This window comes from Kryptolebias marmoratus, linkage group LG7 (genome assembly GCF_001649575.2).
Source record: "Kryptolebias marmoratus isolate JLee-2015 linkage group LG7, ASM164957v2, whole genome shotgun sequence".
NCBI lineage: Eukaryota > Metazoa > Chordata > Actinopteri > Cyprinodontiformes > Rivulidae > Kryptolebias > Kryptolebias marmoratus.
This window is the reverse complement of record NC_051436.1, coordinates 17,342,031-17,364,748: the sequence shown is the minus strand read 5'-3', so window position 1 is coordinate 17,364,748 and position 22,718 is coordinate 17,342,031. Positions and strand designations below refer to the sequence as shown.

The following is a 22,718-nucleotide window of genomic DNA, read 5'->3' as shown; positions in this document are numbered from 1 at the left end:
GACCATGATGGCCTCAATTTCCAGCTTTAAATCATTTCTCTAGTTTGATGATGTATATTGTATTTTTTCTTCTGCAACATTTTTCATTGTTGACAGTTCCATGAAGTGACAAAAACTTTTTGGCCTTAGATTATTTGATGTAATACTAAGGTTTTTTGTTTTTTTATTAATGTTCATCAGCCTTGTCTGATCATTCAAATACCATACACAAAGGTTCTACTTTACTTGAAAAACAAGCCTCTGCAACATAAACAAGCAAGTAATCCGTCAATACTGGGGTTGTAAGTTAGGTGGGAGATGGGGCATAACATCATCGCTTTCCAAAAGTCGTGTTTTGGCTGTCTACAAGGAAATGCAAGGGAGGCATTTCAAAAGTTTTTTTTCCACTCTGATCACAAACATTCAAAGTATATATATATATATATATATATATATATATATATATATATATATATATACACACACACACAGTTTGGGGGATTCATTTCCATGTAGACAAAAGACTGAAGCCATAAAAAATGTTTGTGTATTCATAAAAAACATTTTTGTGTGAACGGTCACTTAGGTCCTATTTACATTGCTCTGGATATTTTCTTAAACAAATATTATCTACGCCCTTCATTTATTTTTTCATATAATATTTTTACTAGCTTTACAAAAACTCTAAAAAACACACAACACTAGGGAGCGAGATAGTCCACATTAAGGAAATGTCAAAATACAGAGAACATGCTTAGCTTGGCCATAGACCCCCCCACCCACAAAAAAAAAGAAATGTTTTTTCTTTTTATTTTCATTACAGTTTCCTCTTAGTTTATTATCATTTAAGCACACAATCAGACGAAGAACAAACGATGAAAAAGGGCTTCATTGTTTCATGGTTTCTAGGATACTGGGTATGAGCAAAGCTGGCTGTTATTTCTTTGTTTCTCTAAAACTCTGCAGCTCAGGTTTACACACTGTGACCACAATCAACGTTTTCAACAATCTTAACTTTGGAAAGTTAAAAAAATACCAGTTTTGTCACCAAAAGCTCTGCAAACAAAGCAGAAAATCTCAGTTTTTAAAACTACTGGAGTAGTAGACGGTATCTTGGTGGGTGATGGAGTCACATTCTAATTTCTGAGCTGTCTAAACTTTGTTTTTTTTTTGCAAACAAGCTCTTCTCATTTCCACACTACACTTCTTCTACAGTTTATACAACAAAACGTAGGTACTTTTGTCTTCTTTCATCCAGTGTGTCTCTCGCTGCTTCAGGATTTATGGTTTTCTCTCAAATCCCCTCAAGAGTGCGCTCTGAAAACTCTGAAAGTCATTGAGGACAAATACAAACACTGGGGTGGCTTTCGGAGGAAGTTGGGTGTTTATTTCACTATTTTAAAACAAAACAGTAATGTCTGATTAATATGTCCCACGAAAAATTACTGGTATAATTTAAAAAGTTGCTGCACTGCCTCAACCTGGATGGGAAACTGGCTGCTTTTCAACACGCAGTAATGTTCATGACCAAGACTGTGCGGCGAGGCTAAACGCTGAATAGTGACAGTTTGGGAAGTGTTCCTCTGTCCTGATTTGTCCTTGACTTTATGATCTGCTACAACAAAAACTTGCAGTACAGATGTAATTTCTTTGTGTTGCCATTACAAAGTAAACTTTATGTTTCCAGTTGAGATGTGGCAGAATCTTGGCACCAAACAGCTGAGCTGAGCCACATTTAAAACAGAAAAATGAAAGAAGGGAGACAAAAAACAGCTCTGGAAACCAAGTGACACAGAGTTCACTGGTTTTTGTGGAAACACTTGTGTTGAGTCAGACAAGCAAAGCACAAATGAGAACTGAAAGGGAAAAAAACAAAGCCTGCAACAAAACCTTGGACATAAACAGGAAAGATGGATCAGTAAGGAGGTCTTACCAGCCAGGGGTGAGGAATCTCTGGGAGGGGCATCTGAGGGGGGGCTGGCAGACCACTATGGATCTCTGACTTGAATGATGGTTCTGGAAGGAGGAAGAAGGGATATCAGTGCTGGCCAAGAAACAGCAGAGTAAACAAAACAAACTTTAATGGAAGGTGTCCAGGAGGATCCACATCAGATGCCAGAACCACTTCAGCTGACTCCTTTCAATGAGGAGGTCCATTGACTTTACTCTGAGCTTCCCCTAGATCAGTGATTCCTAACCCTGGACCACGAGTAACACTATCCTGCATGTTTTTATTGTTTCCCTGCTTTTCAGAATGTCTTCATAAGCCTGTTAATCACTCACTCATTCAAATCAGGCATGTCAAAGCAGGGAAACAACTAAAACATGGAAGATAGTGTTCCTCAAGGACCAGGGTTGGGAAACACTGCTCCTTTACTTTATCCTTAAGGCTGAGATCAGCCACCACACAAAGGAAGCTCATTTCAGTTCCTTGTATCCAGGATCTTGTTCTTTCTGTCAGGATCCAATCTTCATGACCACAGGTGAGAGTTGGAATGTAAACGGACCAGTAAAATGAGAGCTTTGCCTTTCCGGTCAGCTCCTTCTTCACTACATCCATCGATCACTCCATCGATCCATCTCTTGCTCCATCACTCATAAACAAGGCTCCCAAATACTTTAACTCCTCACTTGCGAAAAAAGGCGCAAAACACTTCAAGCTGTGCGATTTGTGAATGAACCAAGGTGGGATGAAGTCAACTTATACCTGATGTGCCATTGTGCCAAGGATGAAGACAGTTCTTGATTTGGATATACACACACTGAATAATCCTTAATAGTGACCCCATCACCTCCCACAAAAGACCTTGAAGAACTCGGCCATAAGCCTTCTCCAGATCTACAAAACATGTAGCTTGGAGAGTCAAACTCACACGATCCCTTTAGCAACCCTGCAAGGGTGAAGATCTGGTCCAGTGTTCCACGACTAGGACAAAAGTCACATTCCTCCTCCTGGATCCAAGGCTCAACAGTCAGTCCGAGCCTCCCTTCTAACACTCTGGTATAAACTTTCTTGGGCAGGCTAAAAAGTGTGATCCCTCGTTAGCTGGAACGTACACTCCAGTCCACCTTTTTAAAAACAGGGACCCCCCACGTCAGGCTTACCTCTGCCAAGGTAATTAACTCATTTCCTTTGAGTCCTCAGTCCCAGAGTTATTATGTGACCATTTCTTCAATTCCATTGACTCTAGTGGCAGAACTCTTCGTCCCTCCGCTGTCAGCTCCACATTGCTTTTTTTTTTTACTTAAAACATCAATATTTGGCATCAGGGCATGTGTCCTTAATTTGCACAAAGAATGTTCACAATATACAGTATTATGCCAACAACCCTTATAGATTATCACTAAAGCCTACAGATGCTGATTAACCAAACACTTGTGTCTTTGAATCATCGCAGGAAACTGGAGCTCAACTGAAGAAAACTTTAACAGGTGAAATCAGAGCATCCATACTCGACAGGGAACGTTTTTGATCTGGGCCTTCCCATTGTCAAACCCAGCTTCTTTAAAGACATTTCAAAAAAGGGGGTCCTCCACCCAGTGAGCTCACCTTTGTCTGAGAGGACTCTGTTCAGGATGTTGGAGAGGTGGGTCTTCTTCTCTCGGACCCCGGCGCTCAGATACTCTCTGTCCAGCAGGTCCAGGAACAGGCGCAGCTCAGACACCAGCTCCTCCATCGCTGCAGAACACACACACACAGTCACGTTTTAGTTATTTGAGGTGCTACAGACTTTGACTGAAATCAATATAATTATTAAAAGTAAATTTAAACTAAGATTATCTTATGTCGAGAAATGATAGACTTGTAGCCATTTTGGACAAACTTAAAAAAAACATGCACAAACTCATGAGATATTGCAAGATGCCACACTCAGAACATATGTTGAGAATTCCTCTCAGCGACTACCTCATCAAATGTCAGCTTGATATCTGTACAAATAACTGAGTTCTAGCCTTCTTGTGTTGGATAATGTCAATTAACTATGGCAGTCATTTTAAAATTAGAATGACTCCAAATGTTTATCAGTTGCAGATGTACATCCAGTAATTCAGGTTTTAAAGTGTCAACAAAATTTGACCATTGTTTCTTGACATATTTTGCTAACAGACTTACAGGGTTGATTCCAACAGCTAATGCTAAAGATTTAAGCAATGATTTTGTGCACTGATCAGCACATGGAGTATGTTGTTGTGTCAGCTATGAATACAACAAAGTTTAGCTCAACATATGAGACTTCTACTCAGTTATAGATATTGATGAATTTCCTAAGTTCAGTTGGCTGTGGCGACCATGCTGGTTTTGGTGAACTTTATTTGTTAATCATCTGTAGAGGTATATCCAATGACTATTTTCTGAGATTTTCATTCAAATCCCTCCAGTGGTTTATGAGATATGTTGCTAACAGACAGGTAAACTCAAATAGGTAATGGCAAATTTCTGAACAATCTAATAACATGGAGGATATGTGTTGGGCATTGGCCTCAGCTACTACCACAGTGAATTTCAATATAATATGTTTAAAACTGACTGGGTTATAACCATTTTGGTGTTTCCTAAAGTCAGTTGGCTGTGACGACCATCTTAAAATGAACTGGTAATAAACATAACAATACAGCACTTATGAACTGCTGGCAACAGGAAAAGTGTTACACTTAGAGGGGTGTGCTTTTTTTTCTCTTTAAAAGGATAAAAGCTTCAGGTGATTTACTGCACCTTTAGGCTGATGCTTCAAACTAAACCAGGAGGTAAATCTGCTGAATGGAAACTGTCAAATGTTTTGTTTCCACTGAAGTTTGTCATTTTTTGATCAATGTTACACAAACTAACACAGACTGTCATTTATCTCACAAGAATCAGTCATAATATAGTGTACGTTTCAGTGTTTTTTGGCCGTCTCACGTTAAACACACGCTGAAAACAAGTAAAACACAGTTACACATGTGTGAAACCAGAACAGTCAGTCCATTCCAGAACCAACAGAACTTTAGCTCAGCACACAGAACCTGGAAGTTCAGAACTGCTAGCCTGAGAAAGCCAGACACCCCAGCTGACATACACACACCTTGGAGTGTGTTGCGTGTGTGACGTAGACCCTTATACAACCACAACCCGAGTCCTCTGGGTACAACTCAAGCTTTTCATAAACACCTGATTGTATCTGAGGTGATGACACTGGAAAAGAAGGGGGTAAGTGGAGGTGAAGATGAGTCAAGTAAAGGTGGGGGGTTATAATGTATTTCAATGCAGACGAACGATTCTGAATCAATTCAGAAATATCAAAAATTGATTATTATTTGAGGTTGTTAACATCCTGTAACATGCAACTTTGTGTATGCAAGTGCAGCGCCCATACGGTTTATGGAGCGCACACAACAGAGGCACAAGCAGGCACCTTCTGCACTGAAAGCTTCAAAGTACTTTGGCTTCTATGAAGCTGAAGAGAAAACTTACGTTCACAACAGCCACTTTATGCAAGCTGAGTACACTTTTCTACCCAAAGGTTTCAAAACAAAGAAACTGGACTTCTGCTCTGCAGTTAAAAAGATTTTGGTTTCCATCCAGAGAGCTTTCTCAATTCAACACTGGAGACCGCTTGAAACGGTATGAGATCTTCCAGTATTTAAGGTAAATTCACATGCAGATTATTTCACTCCCCTCCCTCCTGATGATCATTGGGGTATTTGTTTGCCTGGCTCTAATGAAAAGTTTTTATCTCATGGATGAAGGTTTGAATTAACTGGAAAATGACTGGGTATCACGCCTTATGCTACATTGTTAGTTTTTGAAAGCTGAAACTAAGATCATGAAAATTGGTTATTTTCAGAAGCTGTCTTGCAGAAAGCAGCCACGTGGCTCAGTGTTTACTTGGCTGCAAACACTCAGAGTTCAGAAGCCGCAACTGAAAATTTGCCTGTTTTGTCACAATTTTAGGTCACCAATTACTCTCCAGCGCACAGTCCCAGGAAATACTCCATGCTGCTGATCATGATCCTCCTACATGGAAGATACAAACACAACCAACAGGACCAAAAACAAACTGGAGGAAACACTAACATGATACAAGGATGTCCATTGCCATTTTATGTCTCTGTACTCAGCATTTTGACTCCTGTTCATCAAGTTTACAAAAATCTTTGTTTGAATGAAAAATGTTTTATTCTGCAGGGTAGAACAAAATATTTTGTTTATTTTTGGTCTAAGAGATTCTATGCTGAGGGTTTTGTTTAAAGGGGGATTATGGATGCATCTATAGTTGTTTTATAATTGCATTACAGCTCTCTAAATCATGTATGAGGGGTGTTGTTAATGACTCAGCTAGTACCACATTAGATTTTAGCAAAATATCTGTAAAATTTACTATGTTACAGCCATTTTGTGTTTACCAAGTGTGATTGGCTGTAGTAGCCATCTTTGTTTGGTTAGACTACAAAAGTAAGAGTTGTAACATTACAGAGGTATTGTGACAGTTTCCTCTTGAGGTCTGCAGAGCTCCTTTTGTAATGTTTGGCTCTGCGCTAAATGCACTGCTGCTGAAGCATCATAGGTAGGTTAAATGACTGATAAATCAGGGCAGCTGATGGCTGACAGATACCACCTATTTGAAGATTTTTGACCAATATGTATTTCTCATTTACCAAAATATAACAATTGTTTAACTTAAATAAACTTATATTTAATAACCCTTAGAAGATTTTGTACACTTAACCAATTACCAAGTCAGAAAAATGAAGTTAAGTATGTACAGACGTGACTGATAAGTTTAAAAGTGGGCAATATCAGCCAATTATTTGCTCTCTTTTTACTCAAGATGTGCTCTTTTTGTTTTTCTTTTTCTAATGTCAGACGATTATTCACCATTGCATTTAGGTTTTGTTGTGAACAATGAAGTCATAGCCAGTTAGAATTCCTAACTAAGCTGACAGTAGTTTTACACTGGTAGGTCGTTTTTGAGGAAGAGTTGTGTTCTAAGCCTGAAACATGATGAAAAGCTGGCAGGAGTTTGGCTCGTCATCAGCCTTGCCTGGAAGAATACTTTTGCCTCTTTCTCCACTCCCGCTGCTCTGCGACTGAATGGCTGATAAGGGACTAACTATTGATAACTATCAGAGAAAACACTAACGAGTGGATTGGACTACCCCTTTAAGATTTTCCCACACTTTTTTAGGCTCACTTTCTGTTAAATGAATAATGAAACAGTGTAATTTGTTATGTGTAGTTGCTAATCGGAGGTTAGCTCATTTTAAAACCCAGGAAGCCAGTCTTTAAATTACAGCAATCTAGGAATAAAGTCCGAAGCAGTAAAAAAAAAAAAGAAAGAAACCACAATTTTCTTTAAAGAAACAAAGTATTACCAAGCTCTGGAAACATGTTTAAACTTCACACTCAATCATGCGGATATATTAGTTGGTCTTCCATTAAAAGGAGAACAAGCATCAACATCCCTCAGTGACACAACATGAAGCCTAGATCACTTTCACTACGTTCGCCTGTTTATACATGACAGAACACAGCCAAGAACTCTTTACTGCTCCATTTACTGCCTCATACAAGTTGGTGCAACCGGCGCAATCCTTCTCCACTGGGGTGGTCAAAAAGCCTAACCTATGTGCGTGTGTGTGTGTGTGTATGTGAGAGTGTGTGTTTGTCATTAAAAATCTAAAGTAAGCTTGGAAAACAAAGTGGCGTGTAGAAGGACCACCCTCAAACAAGGCCCGAGGGCAAGAAAATAAACTGCAACCAAACCGCCCACACCTTTTCTCCTCTCTAAACATTCAGCCTCTTTCTACACGTCCATTTTTTTTTTTTAAATTCCTTCCCTTCCTTGCATTGTCCTCAACACGAAACTGTTGGAAACGTTTGTCTCGCCAGCTGCCGAAAGAAGAAGCGATTTTCGACTGCGTCCGTGAAAGCGAGATTGCAAAATATCTCATGTACCACAAATCTCATTGAAACTTGGAAAAAGTAATCATCTTTTATAGTCAACCGGCTGCCACAACCATCTGTCCTTCAAAACCACAAAACTAGTTATAACTCGGTTAGTTTTACCAAAACTGATCTAAAATTTAGTGTGGTAGTTGCTGAGACTGATCCCCAACATATATTAAAGGAGCTAACAGATTGCACAAGAGCTTCGTTTAAAATTTTGCAATTAACTAGCAGCGTCATCTCTGTCTGTAATAATAACCATTAAATGCACCTTTACAGCAGATTAGAGCCATCCCCACTCAAGATGGCCACCACAGCCAACTGACCTTAGGAAACTGACATTAGCAACCACAGAATGGCTATAACCTAAATTTACAGATATTAACCGAAAATTGTATGTGGCAGTTGTGGGGAGTCATTCGCAGCACAGGCTCTGAGAATATTTCGTGACCTTGCGTGGGATATCAGCACGTGTACGCTTAGCTGTAGAATTTCCCTTTAGCCACATGAGCTGTGTCAACACTCCGTGATGAACGACAGGAGCTCCCTCCAAACAAAGCAATTAATCCTCACACCCTGAAAACACCTGGGCAAGTCAGGGAGATGTTTTCACTGCCAGTTATTCACACTTCCCAGCTCAGCACAAAAGGGGGGTTTTCCTGACTGAGATGAGTGTGTATGTGTGTGGGTGGGTGTGTGGATGTGCGTTTGCGGGGCAACGAGGTCATGTTTGGGTCTTGGGGAGAACTTGAACCGCAGTGCTTTTGTTTCGAAAAAATATTTAGCTGGGGGGGGCTGTTCTTCCCTCCCCCCAGAATGCATTTGTTGTGATTGGCGGCACACACGCAGTCTGTTGCTTGTGTCGAAAAGCATCTTTAAAACTTCAGGGATGTGTTTAGTCTGGTTGTTTGGCAGATATTCGGGTCGAGATCTGTCTATGCAAACCCTCACACACACACATACAAGAATCAAATATCAGTGGGTTTACAGCCTCACAAACATTAATACAAATGCACTTTCTCTGACTCATTTAAGACCGGGGTTTTTCCCCAGAGAAAATGCAACCAAGTCATTCTAATTTCAAACCACCATTACCGTCATAAAGTCATGGCACTCTTGAAAATCGGCACAAGCTGTTAGTCAGTTTACTTACACAACTGGGCTATACAAACACCAAGGCCTGGCCAGATTTACACTTTTATGATGCCAAAAATGAACTCTGCAGTCTATAACATAATGGGGACAAAAGAAATGTTATTTTTTTGTTGTTGTTTGGCAGTATGTTTCAAACTTTCGACACTAGCAAGGTGAGCAATACAAAAAGTCACTGTCGATCAAACATTTACTTCATTACTAAAAATAAACCCACTGTTGTTTGTTTGTGGTAAGCTGAAGTTTGACAGAAGGTCACATCTCTTGAATCCCAGTCTCGATGTTATACGGACTTTCTGCAGTCCTGCTGAAAATCATTTCTTGTTAGGAGCAGATTACGTTGCTCCAGTTGGAAACTTTGGTAGTTTGGAGCAAAGAGTGCATGCTAAACACAAGAGAGCAAGCTCTTCTGATCGATCAGCTGTCTGCCTACTGAAGCAGGCATGAGCCCATAAACAGTTTTAAAAAGATATATCTGTGGCAATAAAAAGTCTCTGTGTCAAAAACACAATTTGTTTTCTGTCACACTATTCCTATGGCTAAAATGCCTTAAAACAAGGTAACAGGGGCTTTTTTCTCCCTTTCTTTACCTAATAGACCAAGACTGCAATTTCCTTAAACCTTTATGCTCATTAAAAAAAGACAATATTGGCTGGTTGTTCATGTTATTTGGTGACTAACCCAGTCAGTCACGGCACGTTTGCAAGAGGAGCAACACCTGTTTCTCTCTAAGGTATCACTGTTTGAAGCTACAAGTGTTAGCATGTTAGCAGATAAACTATACAGCTGACGTCAGGCTTCCAACAGAGGCTAATAAACCAGCTTATTAATTACTAACATCAACTTGTCAGACTCTCAGCATTACTGTACAAAGAGCTGAACAGCAGGAAAAACAGTAATACTGAATTTAAACTTATAAATAAAATGATCTGGTGCCGTATTTTAGTTTAGTCTGTCACGTGTGTGTACTTTGTGGAGAAGAAGTAAAACAACAGGTTTTTTTTGTTGTTTTTTTTAAAGGAAACACTGTTCTTAAAAGCTACAATAACAGTCGGACAAATATAAAAAGTCCATTTAAAAAAAAACAGAAAAAACTTTGGCTTCCTATAGTGTCATTAAACAGGCTGTTCATTGTCTGATACTATGTCTGTACTGTTCATTAGAATCTGTGCTCAAGACAAAAAAAAAAAATTGCCTTGGTACTTAATCATATTGTAAATAAAAGTAATATTTACAAATGCTGATCGCAAATTTGTTTAAAATCTGATCTGAGTGAGAAAAACAAAACAAAAAAAACAGTGACTACCAACAACTCTTTGTACTTATAACTGTGTGGGAATTAAATAACAAAAAACAAAACTATAATATTCATAAGTATTATACTACTTATAATATGACCATTATTAGGCAATATTTTAATCATATTTAGGCAGCAAAAAAAATAATGTTTGCATTTCTGTTATTCAACTAAAGCAAAAAAAATTGTGTTTTAAAATTTTTGTTTTAATATTGTAACACCACAAAGCCATGGTATTTTTGATCCAAGTTATCAAACCGTCCAAATCGCATACCAGCCCATGCAGGTCGAATCAAACAGGAAGAAGAACAATGAACCTTTTGGCATCGCTGTAAAACATCTACATCATGTTGTACATTTGGATTACTTACAATACACTTGTATTCAAAGTAGAACTGTCTTTTTATTCCAAGTGACAGACTCCTTAAATGCTTCAAGGACTTCCCACGAGGAGTGATTTTAGATAACTACTTAATCATCTTCATGATGCACTTTCTGTGGTTCAGTGAAAGTTAAGTGTTACAGTAAGACAGTGGTTGCTGGTAACTGGTGTTGGCTTATGGTCTGGCATCATTATGGTTACTGCCTCCAATGAGCCAGCAAAACTAAGAACATTATTGGAAGGCATTTGTTTGGACAATTCGGGGTTTATTATTCTTAAAAAAAAAAAAAAAACAGATGCAATGTCTTTAATGCAAATTACTCTACATTAACCTTGGGAAAACACACACAACTACACATTAACAGGAAACTATTTAAAGGTTTTCCCCGGAATATTTTGTTTTCCATTTCCATTGGAAAATAACCCGCAAATGTCTTACAATGGAAAAAGTCCCATTTACATTTGGTCTGCACTGAAAGTGAAATGCTTTGAAAGTCGCGCAAAATCAGCAGTCATAAATGTTACATAAAGCTTGGACTTGGATGAGCACCAGGAGGGAGAGAGAGAGTTATGATCAGATCAGAGGATGGGCGATGCAGCATTAGTTTATGATGAAAGACAAGCTGTCTCGCTCTCGCCCCATTTCTTAGGTCTGTAATTATGAGGTTTGTGCAATTTTTTTCCCCTCATTCCAATGGGCATGCCAAGTGAACATTACAGACCAGGGACTGATTGCTATCGAATGGTACAGGTGGTTTACCGTACGAGCAGATGTTTCCCAGACCTCAAACGCACATCTGCAAAACCCTGATCTGAAGAAAAAGGGAGGAAGAGGAAAGAGATACAGAGGGACAGGCTGATTCTGACAGAGGTTAAAAGAAGATATGAGAGTAGGACGGTGGGAGAAAACGGGCTCCTCCAGAAGCAAGCTAAAGACCGATTCAGTAAAAGCAACGAAGCTCCCCTTCGCATCTCTTTTAAAATGGATAATTAGAGAGTCCCGAGCCAAAAATCACAGGCAAAAGAAAGAGAGATGAGGTGAAGGGATCAGGGATGACTCTAAAGAAGCTCCAGTTCTGGTGGGAACAGGGGGAGTGTGGCTTTCTCGACAGAACTTGGACTTGTAGCTATCGGGATGTGAGAAAAAAAAGTGTCACTTTACTGTGAACTTTCCAATTAGCCCTCCTCATTGCTTCAGCTTAAGTCCTACAAAGTTTTGCCTAAGAAAGACCTTGTTACAACAGTTAGCCTATTAACGTCAGCTGCTGAATGGCAACCCCAATACTCTCTCCGTGACCTGCACAACCTTTAAGAATGTGGCCGGATTGTGTCAAATTTGGAAAAACTTCAGGCTAAAGTAATCGTGAAGCCACTGCTCTCTTAGTACTCAAACTTTTCTCTGCTAGTTTCTACATTCCTGAGACACTCTCCTGCACTCTTACCGCACAAGTTTTGCCTGCCCTGGCAAGATTTTCCTCAGACAGCTTCAGCATTCAGCTCCGCTCTGTGAAATCAAACCACAATACCACCACAGGTATAACAACAGCGCTGGGCTGTTTTCATGACCTTGACACAGTTACAATAGGCACAGGTCAGCAAAGCCAGTCCTGCACAACAAAGCCACACCAGTGCACACAGGCCCCACATCGTGGATTTGCGGCCACAATGCTCCACTGGATCCCCATATGCTGCCTACATAATGATAAACCAAAACCACCTTGCTACAGCAGTTTTTTGTCTGCTCAAAACCACTGTCGACCTTTTACACTCTAGCAAGGATAATGGAAAGCCCACCGAGTTCTTAATACACACTTTAAGTCTTCGCCAAGGCCATTCAGGTTCTTGCTAATTATTCACATTGTAACAGGATCGTCTTCCAGCGTGAACGGAGCAATAATGGGTCTAAATTATCAAGGCAAGCAGTAATGCCAAGACCAAACAGGTCCATTGTACAGTTTTTACATTTTGAGGCTCCAGTTGAAACATGCCTGGTTGGTAGCATCAAATCAAGAAGCTAATTGTTAAGGTGTTGTTTGGCATGAATCAAGGTCTCTAACTTGTGCCTAATGTTACTTAAACGATTCTCATCCTCATTCTTGCGTTTTTTTCAGATAAATATTGACAGGCGGAGAGAGGCCACAAAAGCTATGATTAGTCAAACCAAAAGTCTTTCTTCCCACATGCCAGTTTACTGACAGGCTGTGTTTAAAGGGAAGGAGGGAGCGATTACAGACCAACTTCTCCTCAGCTCCTCTCGCTCTCTCCACTCCAGGGATTTGTCACTCCGCCCCGTTTCTGCAACCAAAAAGACGGGAGCTCGTGCGTCTAACAGATGAAAGCCTGTGAACTTCAATCATCATCGGGGCAAATGAAGAAAAGAAAGAAAAGACACCCCCCCACACCTCTAAAGTAGAACCAAATGGGCCAAGAGCGCCAGAACACTGACACCATGTACCCACTCAGACCACATCACACGCACACACGCTCCAATTAATTGCTTGTCAACTTCGGGTTTCTGCGAGGAAAGCTGAAATAGTGAGTCCAATAAACACTTTCACACTCGAGCACTTTTGCCCCCCTGAAACATGGCACCCCTGAACTGGAGTTCTTTAAAAGTACTTGCAGAAAACGACTGCTGGCTTTGCCGACATACAGTAGCTTGTTGTGCTTCACTAGCAGCTACCTGAAGTCAATCAAATTTTTAAAACCTGCACATTTACTATAATAACATTAAAACATAAAAAGTAATTTACTGAACAGAACTGCAGAATGAGAATGTTTAAGACTGCATTTTTATTAACTTCATTTTCTCTTTTCCATCAAATGTCAAGGTAAATTTAGTAAAATTTACAAAATGTCACTAAACAAAGTGTTTTTATCAATAGCTCAAAGCAAATATACTGGAGCGTTTTGTCATTATATAGATAGGGGGCAGTATAGGCAATGTTAAGCTTGGCTGATATATAGTAGAAAACATGGTCAAAACCAGTTGATTCGCCACATTTAATAAATAATCAATTTATTTCTGTCAATACATTACATAAGGTCTTGTAAATCTTATAATTAATTTTTAAGTAGCTAGTAGCTCATCTCAGCTGTTTCTGTCACGAGTTCTGACAACACCAGCTTGAAACAGATGTTGAAAAGCAAACTGCATGAAAGGAGTGGAGTGGTTTGTTTGCTGGACCCAAGACTGCAGTGCAGCAGGTAGACATGCAGGCAGGTAATCCAAAAAATAATAATTTAAAGAAAACAGAACCCAAGGGTTGGAGGTGCCAAAAACAGGACTTAACAGGATAGTTACATGTGACAAAAAAAGAGAGATCTGACGGGGGATGAGGGAAAACAAGGAGCTTTTATCTACTGGGAGGCATGATTTGCAAGTGGGAGCAGGTGAGGTAATTGCTAAGGTCTGATGGGTGAGTAAGACAAGGCTGGAGGGGAGCTGAGGGAAACTAAACAGGAACATGGAAAACAAAAACCTAAATGCCAGGAAAACAGAGGAATGTCTACTAAACTGAACAGACTGACAAAAATACCTTAAAAACAAGGATCTATAGAAAACTCTAAGCAAGAGAACAAAATCAAACCCACCAAAACCAACCACACCATAACACTGTATTTGTATGATAGGTTCCAATGGTGTTCAAACCACAACAAGGTGGTTGTAGAGTGGGACTAGGGATGGGAAGTGATTTGTGATAATTCAAAGTCTATTTAAAATAGGTGAAATTGAAAATTATTGCAACTTTGTTCTTTAAAAAAAAACAAAAACAAAACACTGGCACCTGGTTGTAAGCACCAAGCTGTTTCCCAATTATGCTTTTCCAGTCTAGGTACTTTTGTTGACAACACCTACTGCCCAACCCTCTCCTGAACAACAACAGAAACAAACAAAAAACAACTTGGGGTGTCCAAGGTCCGTTTCTGCCACCATAGTTTATTTTGAAAGGATTATGAAGTACAATTTATGGTCACAGGTGAGCTCAGCTTTACTGTCTGAATGTCTCTAGACCTAAGGCCTGTGTTTCATTAGAAGGTTTTCCAGCTGCAGGACTTTGGTTGAATGAACTTCCATTCACCCGAAGCCCCAATTGTGTGGACATGCTCATTTTAAAACAAAAACATAAAACATGAAACAGTTCCAAATTCATAAAGCAGCAAATATTCGATGGAAAATCTAATAATTACTAACAAATTTCAAGTGTGTTTTGGCTTAAAACGCCCATCCCTAGAGTGCACAAAGAGTAAAATGTATCAGTGCATCACGGCCAAGGACTCATAGTGGTTTTTTTCTCTGTAAAGTCTGCAAACATCCAACTCTGTTTTATCAGGTCCTTTTAGTGTGTGAGACTGCCCAAGTCTCACAGTCTGGAGACACCTGAAAAACAACATCCTGAATCTGAAAAACTCAACACTAAGAAATTAATAATTTGGTTAACCAGCTGAGTTTCTTTAACCGCTACATACCTGCATTTTGGTTTCCCTAGACTCAGTGGTTCAACCAAATCCCAAACCAAAACAGTTTTCAGCACATGCTCATGTGACTCAGAGATATGACTACAACAACACTGCACAATGGGGGTCTGTAGGAGCTACCCACCAAATGCCTGGCCACCTGATACCCTGCAGCTGCCAGCGTTGGTTCTGTTATTGCAGGACTCCTTTCATGGCCAGGAGCAGAAAGAAAATACAGATATGAGGCAGCTGTAATGTCATTCCAGGATCATGTTGAGCAACCTGAGGCTGAAGTGTGGCTATTACAGCCATTTTAAAATGGGCTTCTATGATTAATATCTTAGCTTGTAACTTCCCATCACAAGGTTATTTACATAGAATTCTGTGGCATTTTGCAAGAACATGACGAATCAGCAGCAAGCTGTAGCACTTCCTGTGAAACATGAGGTCAAATACCACATGATATTTTCAAACATTTCTTCCCAAATAACCACATAGTGCAAAAACAGAAATATAAAATGTTTAAATATCAATTGTGTTTTAAGGTTGTTGTTGTTGTTTACATGTTGTCAAGGAGATAAAATGTGGTCCTCAGTTCCAGCATAATGAACAACACTCTACCAATAACTAAAATTGAAAACATACACAATGAAGAAGGCAAAATAGCACATAAGGCAAAGTAAATAGTGTCTTATCAGTCGACACATCAATCACAGAGCACAGAGTATGAAAAGAGAGACAAACGTCTTTGTTCAGGCTATGCTAATGTCTTTGCTTAATCAGTTTTCAAGCATATAAGACAACTTTCTCAAAATCATCATACCAGTGTGAAAGAACACTACATTAGTACTTTTACATGACACCGTTTTCTTAACTGAATGTCTGTCACTGTGCAGATCATAGATAAACTGCGTATAATCCAATGGAGCTGAGGCTGCTGAATGCATCAGACAGCCAGGAGTCATCAGGGGTATTTGACTACAGGTGCTGATATATAGCCATTAGCCTAGCCTGTTCCAAACACATACATTCACGCAGCAAAACAGGCGTTTGGTTGAAAAATCAGCAACAAAACTGCAAATGTGTAGAGGTTAAATATCAGCTAAAGTAGTGTTCTTTCACACCCGCATCAATTTTGAAAAAGACTTGTTTTATAAGACTGAAAATCAAAAATAGCATTTGTTTGGCTGGCCATTAGCCTAGACTGGACAAAGACTTTTGCCTCTTTTTCTATGTTCTATGTTTCATGACTGATAACTATTAGATGGAACATCACTTCAAACGTGACTGAACTATCCCCTTAAAATGGCAGCAACTCCCTTTAAAAGTGGGTCCGCTTGGACTAGCTGTCCAAGTAGACCAAATCCAAAGTGGAGTTTGTTGTCTTCCAATGTCATCGATTTCACATTAGACAATTATTTTGGCAGAAATATTGCAAAAAGGCCTTTTGCAGCAGATCGCCTGAAGTGCTACAGCTAGCTGCTGCTGACTTCTATGGTAAATCATCAGAAATCTACTTTAGTCCTTGCTATGTTCAAACGATCCAATAAGCTCATCAGTCCTGCCAGAACTGAACTCTGTTTCTCCAAACTGAGGACATCTACAGCAGGTAAGATAGTAATTGTTCATGACTTTTACCCACAACCCCACTCTAAAATGGCCTGAATATCCCTTTAATCCTACACTTGCCTGCAATACTAGAGAATAAGACAGAACTACTGAATTTCTAAAAAAAAAAAAAAAAAATTAAAAAGCAATTAAAAGGCCTAGCCTTCCTTGAGGGGATGCATATGGTTGCCTTTCATGTCAGAGGTCATCACTAGGATCATTTATGATAAGGGACAGACTTGTAGCATTCTAGTCAAACTTTGAAAATAAAGTTATACTGAACCTCAAGCAATATTGCAAGCTCTCCCAAGGCAAGTTAGCACTCAGAAAAAGTTTTGAGAATGGCTGTCTCTACTATTTCAAACTTCAGCTCAGTCTCTGTAAATTTGGCCAAGTTGTAGCCACGTTTGTGTTGGCTAAGGCTGACTAGCTATGGCAGCCAACTTCATCAGGGCTGACTCCAAACAATAATCACTTGTAGATGTGCATCCAAAGACCACTTTCTGAGAGTTTCATTCAAACCTTCCCAGTGGTTCGTGAGATATTTTGATAACAGACAAACTGGGGTGACGCCAACAGTTATTGCCATAGTTCTAAGCAAAGATCTTGCGCAATGTGAAGCCCTTAGACTATGTGTTGTGAACGATGCTCAGCTACTACCACGCCAAGCTTTAGCTCGATAGCAGCAAAACTGACTGAGTCACAGTCAATTTTGTGTTTCATAAGGTCAGTTGGTTGTGGAGGCCATCTTGATTCGAGTTGACTCCGAAAGTTAATCAGCTGTAGTTGTGCATGCACTGATTACTTTCTGAAGCTTCCATTAAAATCTGCTCAGTGGTTTGTGAAATATTTTGCTAACAGACAACAATGACAACGATCCCTGATGCAACATGAAAGAGTTAGCAGCCCAAACCTGACAAGAGATGGACTGTTAAACTCTGGGGCAGATGAGGACAAAGACACAAAAACATTTTAAAGTCCTGTTTTAGATCTCAGCCAAGCGTTGTCCACAGAGCTGTAACTAATGTCAGGTTTATTGGTGTTCCATCAGCAGAAAACCCACTGAGTGGCCCTGTGGAGGTCAACACGGGCCTAAAGGTTCCAGCTCAACTGAGTCAGCAGTAAGAATAAAGGAAAATCAACTCTTTGAGACAGGAACTCATTAAATAAGTCACTTTGTGCACAAATAAAGAGCAAAATCGCATTAAAACGAACCCATCAGACCCACAGAACCGTCCCGGTCACTGGCTCCTACCAACGTGTGCGCGTGCGTTCGAGCAGGAGGACGCGCGCGGATTTTAAAGAAATGGACTAATAACATCGCGAGACTGCTGCCAGGTAACCAGAGCGGAGAAAAGCCGGGAAGTTGCTCCTAAACCCTGTTTGAGTTTTTTCTTCTTCTTCTTCTTTGAACTGGGTGACGCATAGAAGCAGCTGGAGGAAGAAGAAGAAGAAGAAGGAAAGAAAAGAAAAAAAAAAAACCTCACCCCTGCTGGAAGCGAACAGAACGGGCTCGCTCCTCATCGCGGAGTCAAACTCATCTAATAATCCACCACCACCTCGCACACAGAGCAGGCGCGCGCCCGGCGGCTCCCCGGCACCAGTACAGATCCACACGGAAAGAGGTCGAGCGGTCGTCGGTGTTCTCCCGGCCACTGAGCTCTGGCTCTTTCTCTCCGGATCTTTGTGTCCCTCCCTCCCGTCTCCCCGCTTCCCTCCTCCCCTCTGCTCCTTCGAAACGTCCCCCCTCCACCTCCTCTGGGTCTCCTCCAGCAAACCGCCTGCACGGATACCGCTGCTGGATTTAAAGGGATATTCCAGCCATTCTGAAGTGGTTCTGCGCAGAGGCACGCTTTAGGGTGTGCAAACTTTAGGGGGCTTGGCCCAACCCAGCAAAGTTTGAATCTTCATGTGACAATTGATTTTCAGTCATTTTCAAACAATTTAGAATTAAGCTGGATTCATACTGTGTGGAGAAGTGAAGAAACTTGCTCTTGATCTCATTATACTCCATTAGAAGCAACAAAGTCGGTTCCTGAGCCGTTCATTTTCGCACACACCTTTCATCCACAAGACACTCAGATCAGAACTCCCAGGTATACAGATATACAGCCCGAGACAGTACCCGCCATTTGACATTTGCAAATTTGCCACAAAGAGTGATCAAATGCTTGGCCTATCATACTGCCTATCATTATAGCCACAGAGAGCTGCCTTTGTCTCCACACTACCTCCTTCCACAAGTTCTTCACCTTTTGACTATCTTCATAAGTTTACAGGTTTTGCTAAAACAGTTGTAAAGATGGCTGTATTAGAAAGCGAAATGTCCCCTCCCCATTGGAGTTCAGCCATTGCTCTGAATAAACACGCCCATAACAAAGTTCTGACCAATCACACACTAGTTGACACATACTTTGAGGGAAAAAGGTTCTGCCTGGACCTTGGTCACAGAACGGGCTCTCGGAGGTCCCAGGAGAACAAAATGACATAAATTTTGTCAGGCAACTACATCAGCGAGAGCCAATTTCCATCACTTCTTACAGAATTTTAATCCAGCTTTATTAAGACGTGTACTTGTTGTTTTACAACGTGAGATTTAAAAAGAACAAGAAAAGTTATCATTTGCAGTAGCAGCTCCTGAGCGAAAACTAGTCTATATCTTCTTTAGTATTTATTTTGTTCTTTTTATTTATTTTTTTGTTGCCTTTTTCACTTCCCCCTTGGGGCAAGGTTGTGTTTCAATCTAATAATTAAACCAGAGAGATGGAAACTGTTTACCTGTTTGCAGGAGTATTTTTTCATTTTAATGGTGTAAAATAAAACAGACGGACAAGAGATTCATATCAAACAGTGCCCTCAGACAGCTGCTGGTTCACCTGAAGGAGAGAACACCAATGCAACGAGGAGTGTTAAGAGCTTTATATAGGAGAAACTGAACAACAGCTGTGCAAACACATGGCACAATACAGACAGACAGCTCTTCAGGTTAAGACTCAGCGATCCACCTCCATCTCAAGGATAAGGGAGTCATTTTGGACAGAGAGATGGTTTAAGAGAGTCATGTTTAACTGGAAAAACCAAGTAAACACAAAAGCACATTGTTTCATTGCCCGACTTTGCTCATTTTGTACCCACATTAGCAGCCGCTCCCATGTTTATAAGTTAATGTACTGGAGTACATTGTGGAAATAAATTTAGGCAGATTTGAACCGGTTATTTAATAATTATCTTTTTGTCATTGGGTTGGTTAGATCTGCATATTCAGAGCTGTAGCCTTGCATATTTCCTGTCATTAGGAACCCTCTTGTGCAGGTGCTAAACTACAGCTGTAGTGCTTTTGAGTCACAGAAACTAAAGTGGGAAGGATTTGAGTCACTTGTGACAGCTCCGCAACCATTTTGAGAAATTTTTTTTTTTAAAACTGCATATTTTTTTCAACATGCTCTAAATTTAAGTGACACAATGGCAAGACACTGCAAATCAAGCGAGTAAATTGAAGACAAACTATTAACGTTATTCTTTAGAAATTTCGGAAACTCACTCACAAACGTCCTTCACAAACACCGCCGCCAACAGTCACAGCCCAGTCAGATACTGGCTTAACCTTCCCGTGGCCTCCTGGTCAAATGAACTCGATGTTACAAGGGCTTCTCTTTCTCTCTTCAGTTTTGAGAGCTTCAGGAGGGTTAATACCTATAGTACAGCCCTGACTCTTCTCCCCACGTGGTATCACAACCACTTTGACACGTGACCGAAACTCTTCACACGTTGGTCTAGTTGGTCAACAGGTCATGAGGAACAATGAACCAAACGAGTCACTGGAGGGACGGGTGGGTCAGTCATTCATGGAACTCTAACAACCTTTTGAGTTCGACTGACCTGAGAACATCTTATCAGCCTGCAACTTCCAACCCATAATCAGAATTGAAGAAGCCTTTTTTTAAGGAAGGGATGAAATGCCTTCAAGAAACAAGAAAAGAAGTCTAGTTGCTTTTTTGTTAAACTCTTAGGATTGCCATCTCCTGAATGAATCTTCAGCAATGTAGGAAAAGTTACAGACACCACAAAGTAAGACCAGCTGCACTGCTCCTTTTCACAGGACATGACTTTGTTTTCCACTGAATTCTGTATCACCACACTACAACCAAGCCTAGTGATGTGGGACGGAACCATAAGAATCAGCACTGCTGGCTGAGAATGGTTAGTGTTAGCAAAATACTCAATGTCCATGACAATATGAATTTTATGTACACAGCAGTTTAAACGCAGACAATTTTACACGAAAGTTCTGTACAAAAACATTATTATAACCAAGAGCCAGAAATAATATCTTGTAAAACAGTAAAAACACAAATGGTGAAGTTATTGAAACAATGCTGTCAAATTGCTCCATATGCAACTGAATGCAAAAGAGTATGCATGGGTATTTATTAAAACCTTGAAAGTTTCATCACTCTGCATAGTTGTCATATAGATAGATTGAATTATTCTATGTACTAGAAGCAGTTATTTTAAACAAGCAATCACCTCTACCTTTGTATTTGGATTCAAACTATAAGATCTGGTGGTTTGACTTCAGTGGTCTAGATGAAGTTTGATGTTGTAAAAGAGCCTGAAGATGAGATGAGACCAGACCACTAAAAGCAGAGCAGGGCCCAAAACAAAGCCTTGTAGAACTCTACCTGTAAGTTGAGTTGAAACTAAATACAATGTATCTATGTAAACATAGAAGTGTCTATATGTCAAATACATTATTAGGACATAAGTATTTTTGCCATACATGACCATCACATCATCAGAGATTGCATGGAACTGGTCCCCTTTTGCAGCCATAACTTTTATCGGTCTTCAAATACTTTACAAGATTTTGGAGTTTCAGTGGATTTGTGCCCATTTCATTCTGTAGAGCATTTATGAGGCCAGGCACTGATGTAAGATGAGAAGGTGTGACTTGCAATCTCTTTTGCAGTTCATGCTGAAGATACTAGGTAGGGATACAGTCAAGGATCTGTGTGGGCCAGTCAAGTTCTTCCACACCAAAGACATCAAATTACTGAATGTCTTATAGTCCTTGCTTTGAGCACTGGGACACATTCATATTTAAATAGAAACTGGCCTTCTTCAAAGTGTTGCCACAAAGCTGGAAGCATAGCATTGTCCAAAATGTTTTAATATACTGAAGGAGGATTGCCCATTACAGAAGATAAGGGGCCTCAAACCCTGACTGAAACACCTGAATTTAACAGTTAAGAGATGTGGCAAAATACAGTGTATGATTCAAACCACTGTAGAACAGCCCCTTTAACACCAAAATACTGTTTAAGTCAAGATATGAAGATCCCATGTCTACAGTGTCAAAAAGCAATAGAGTTCCCCAAATCAAGAGTTAAAGCAAGATGGAGTCCAGTGTCCAGGAGACCCTGATGGTGTTAATCCTGCTTAGATTGTACTGCATTTAATTTACCTCAGGAGTCGAAACTCAAAACGAGCAATAACGTCAGTCAAGATAACTGTGCTCCTGATGTAAGTCACAAAAATAGTAAGATTTGCTGTTAGCTATTTAAATCAGTAACAGCTGATGACTCTGCATGCTTTATACTCAAACGCTGTAGCAACATATTCACTAATAGAGGTTGGACGGCACTAGCTTTGAAATTGAATTAATGAGATACAACCAAACAAAAGTGAAAATAAAAAGCTTTTTTGCTTTTGCCCATCACAACTTTTTATGCAGGAAGCAGCTATGTCGGATTTTGAGATTGGGATTGGTCAGGAATCTCAGACTCAGAATTCTGACATTGAATGGTGCGCCTGTTAATTTTTTTTTAACTTGAAACTTGGAAATTATGAGTACATTATATCTCAACTCCTGAAGGTGCATTGCACGGATTGTTTGATAGGAAGCTAAACAAAAA

At 40.0% G+C, this 22,718-nt stretch overlaps 1 protein-coding gene across 4 annotated transcripts in view; it reads right to left on the bottom strand.

Annotated features, from left to right (window-relative positions):
- Nucleotides 1-18,501, bottom strand: part of afap1 (actin filament associated protein 1) — a 63,223-nt gene extending 44,722 nt beyond the window's left edge. Inside the window, exons 1-3 of one of the 4 annotated variants that reach the window (XM_017430341.3) lie at nt 18,291-18,501; nt 3,530-3,658; nt 1,913-1,995 (exon numbers count right to left, since the gene is read on the bottom strand). In XM_017430341.3, the coding sequence (XP_017285830.1) occupies nt 1,913-1,995; nt 3,530-3,658; nt 18,291-18,327 (249 nt within the window). In that variant the 5' untranslated portion in view covers nt 18,328-18,501. Of the gene's footprint in view, nt 1-1,912; nt 1,996-3,529; nt 3,659-18,018; nt 18,115-18,290 lie in introns of those variants that run through there. The other 3 variants (XM_025009130.2, XM_037976530.1, XM_037976531.1) reach the window with 3 other exon arrangements.
- Nucleotides 18,502-22,718: the final 4,217 nt, after the last annotated feature.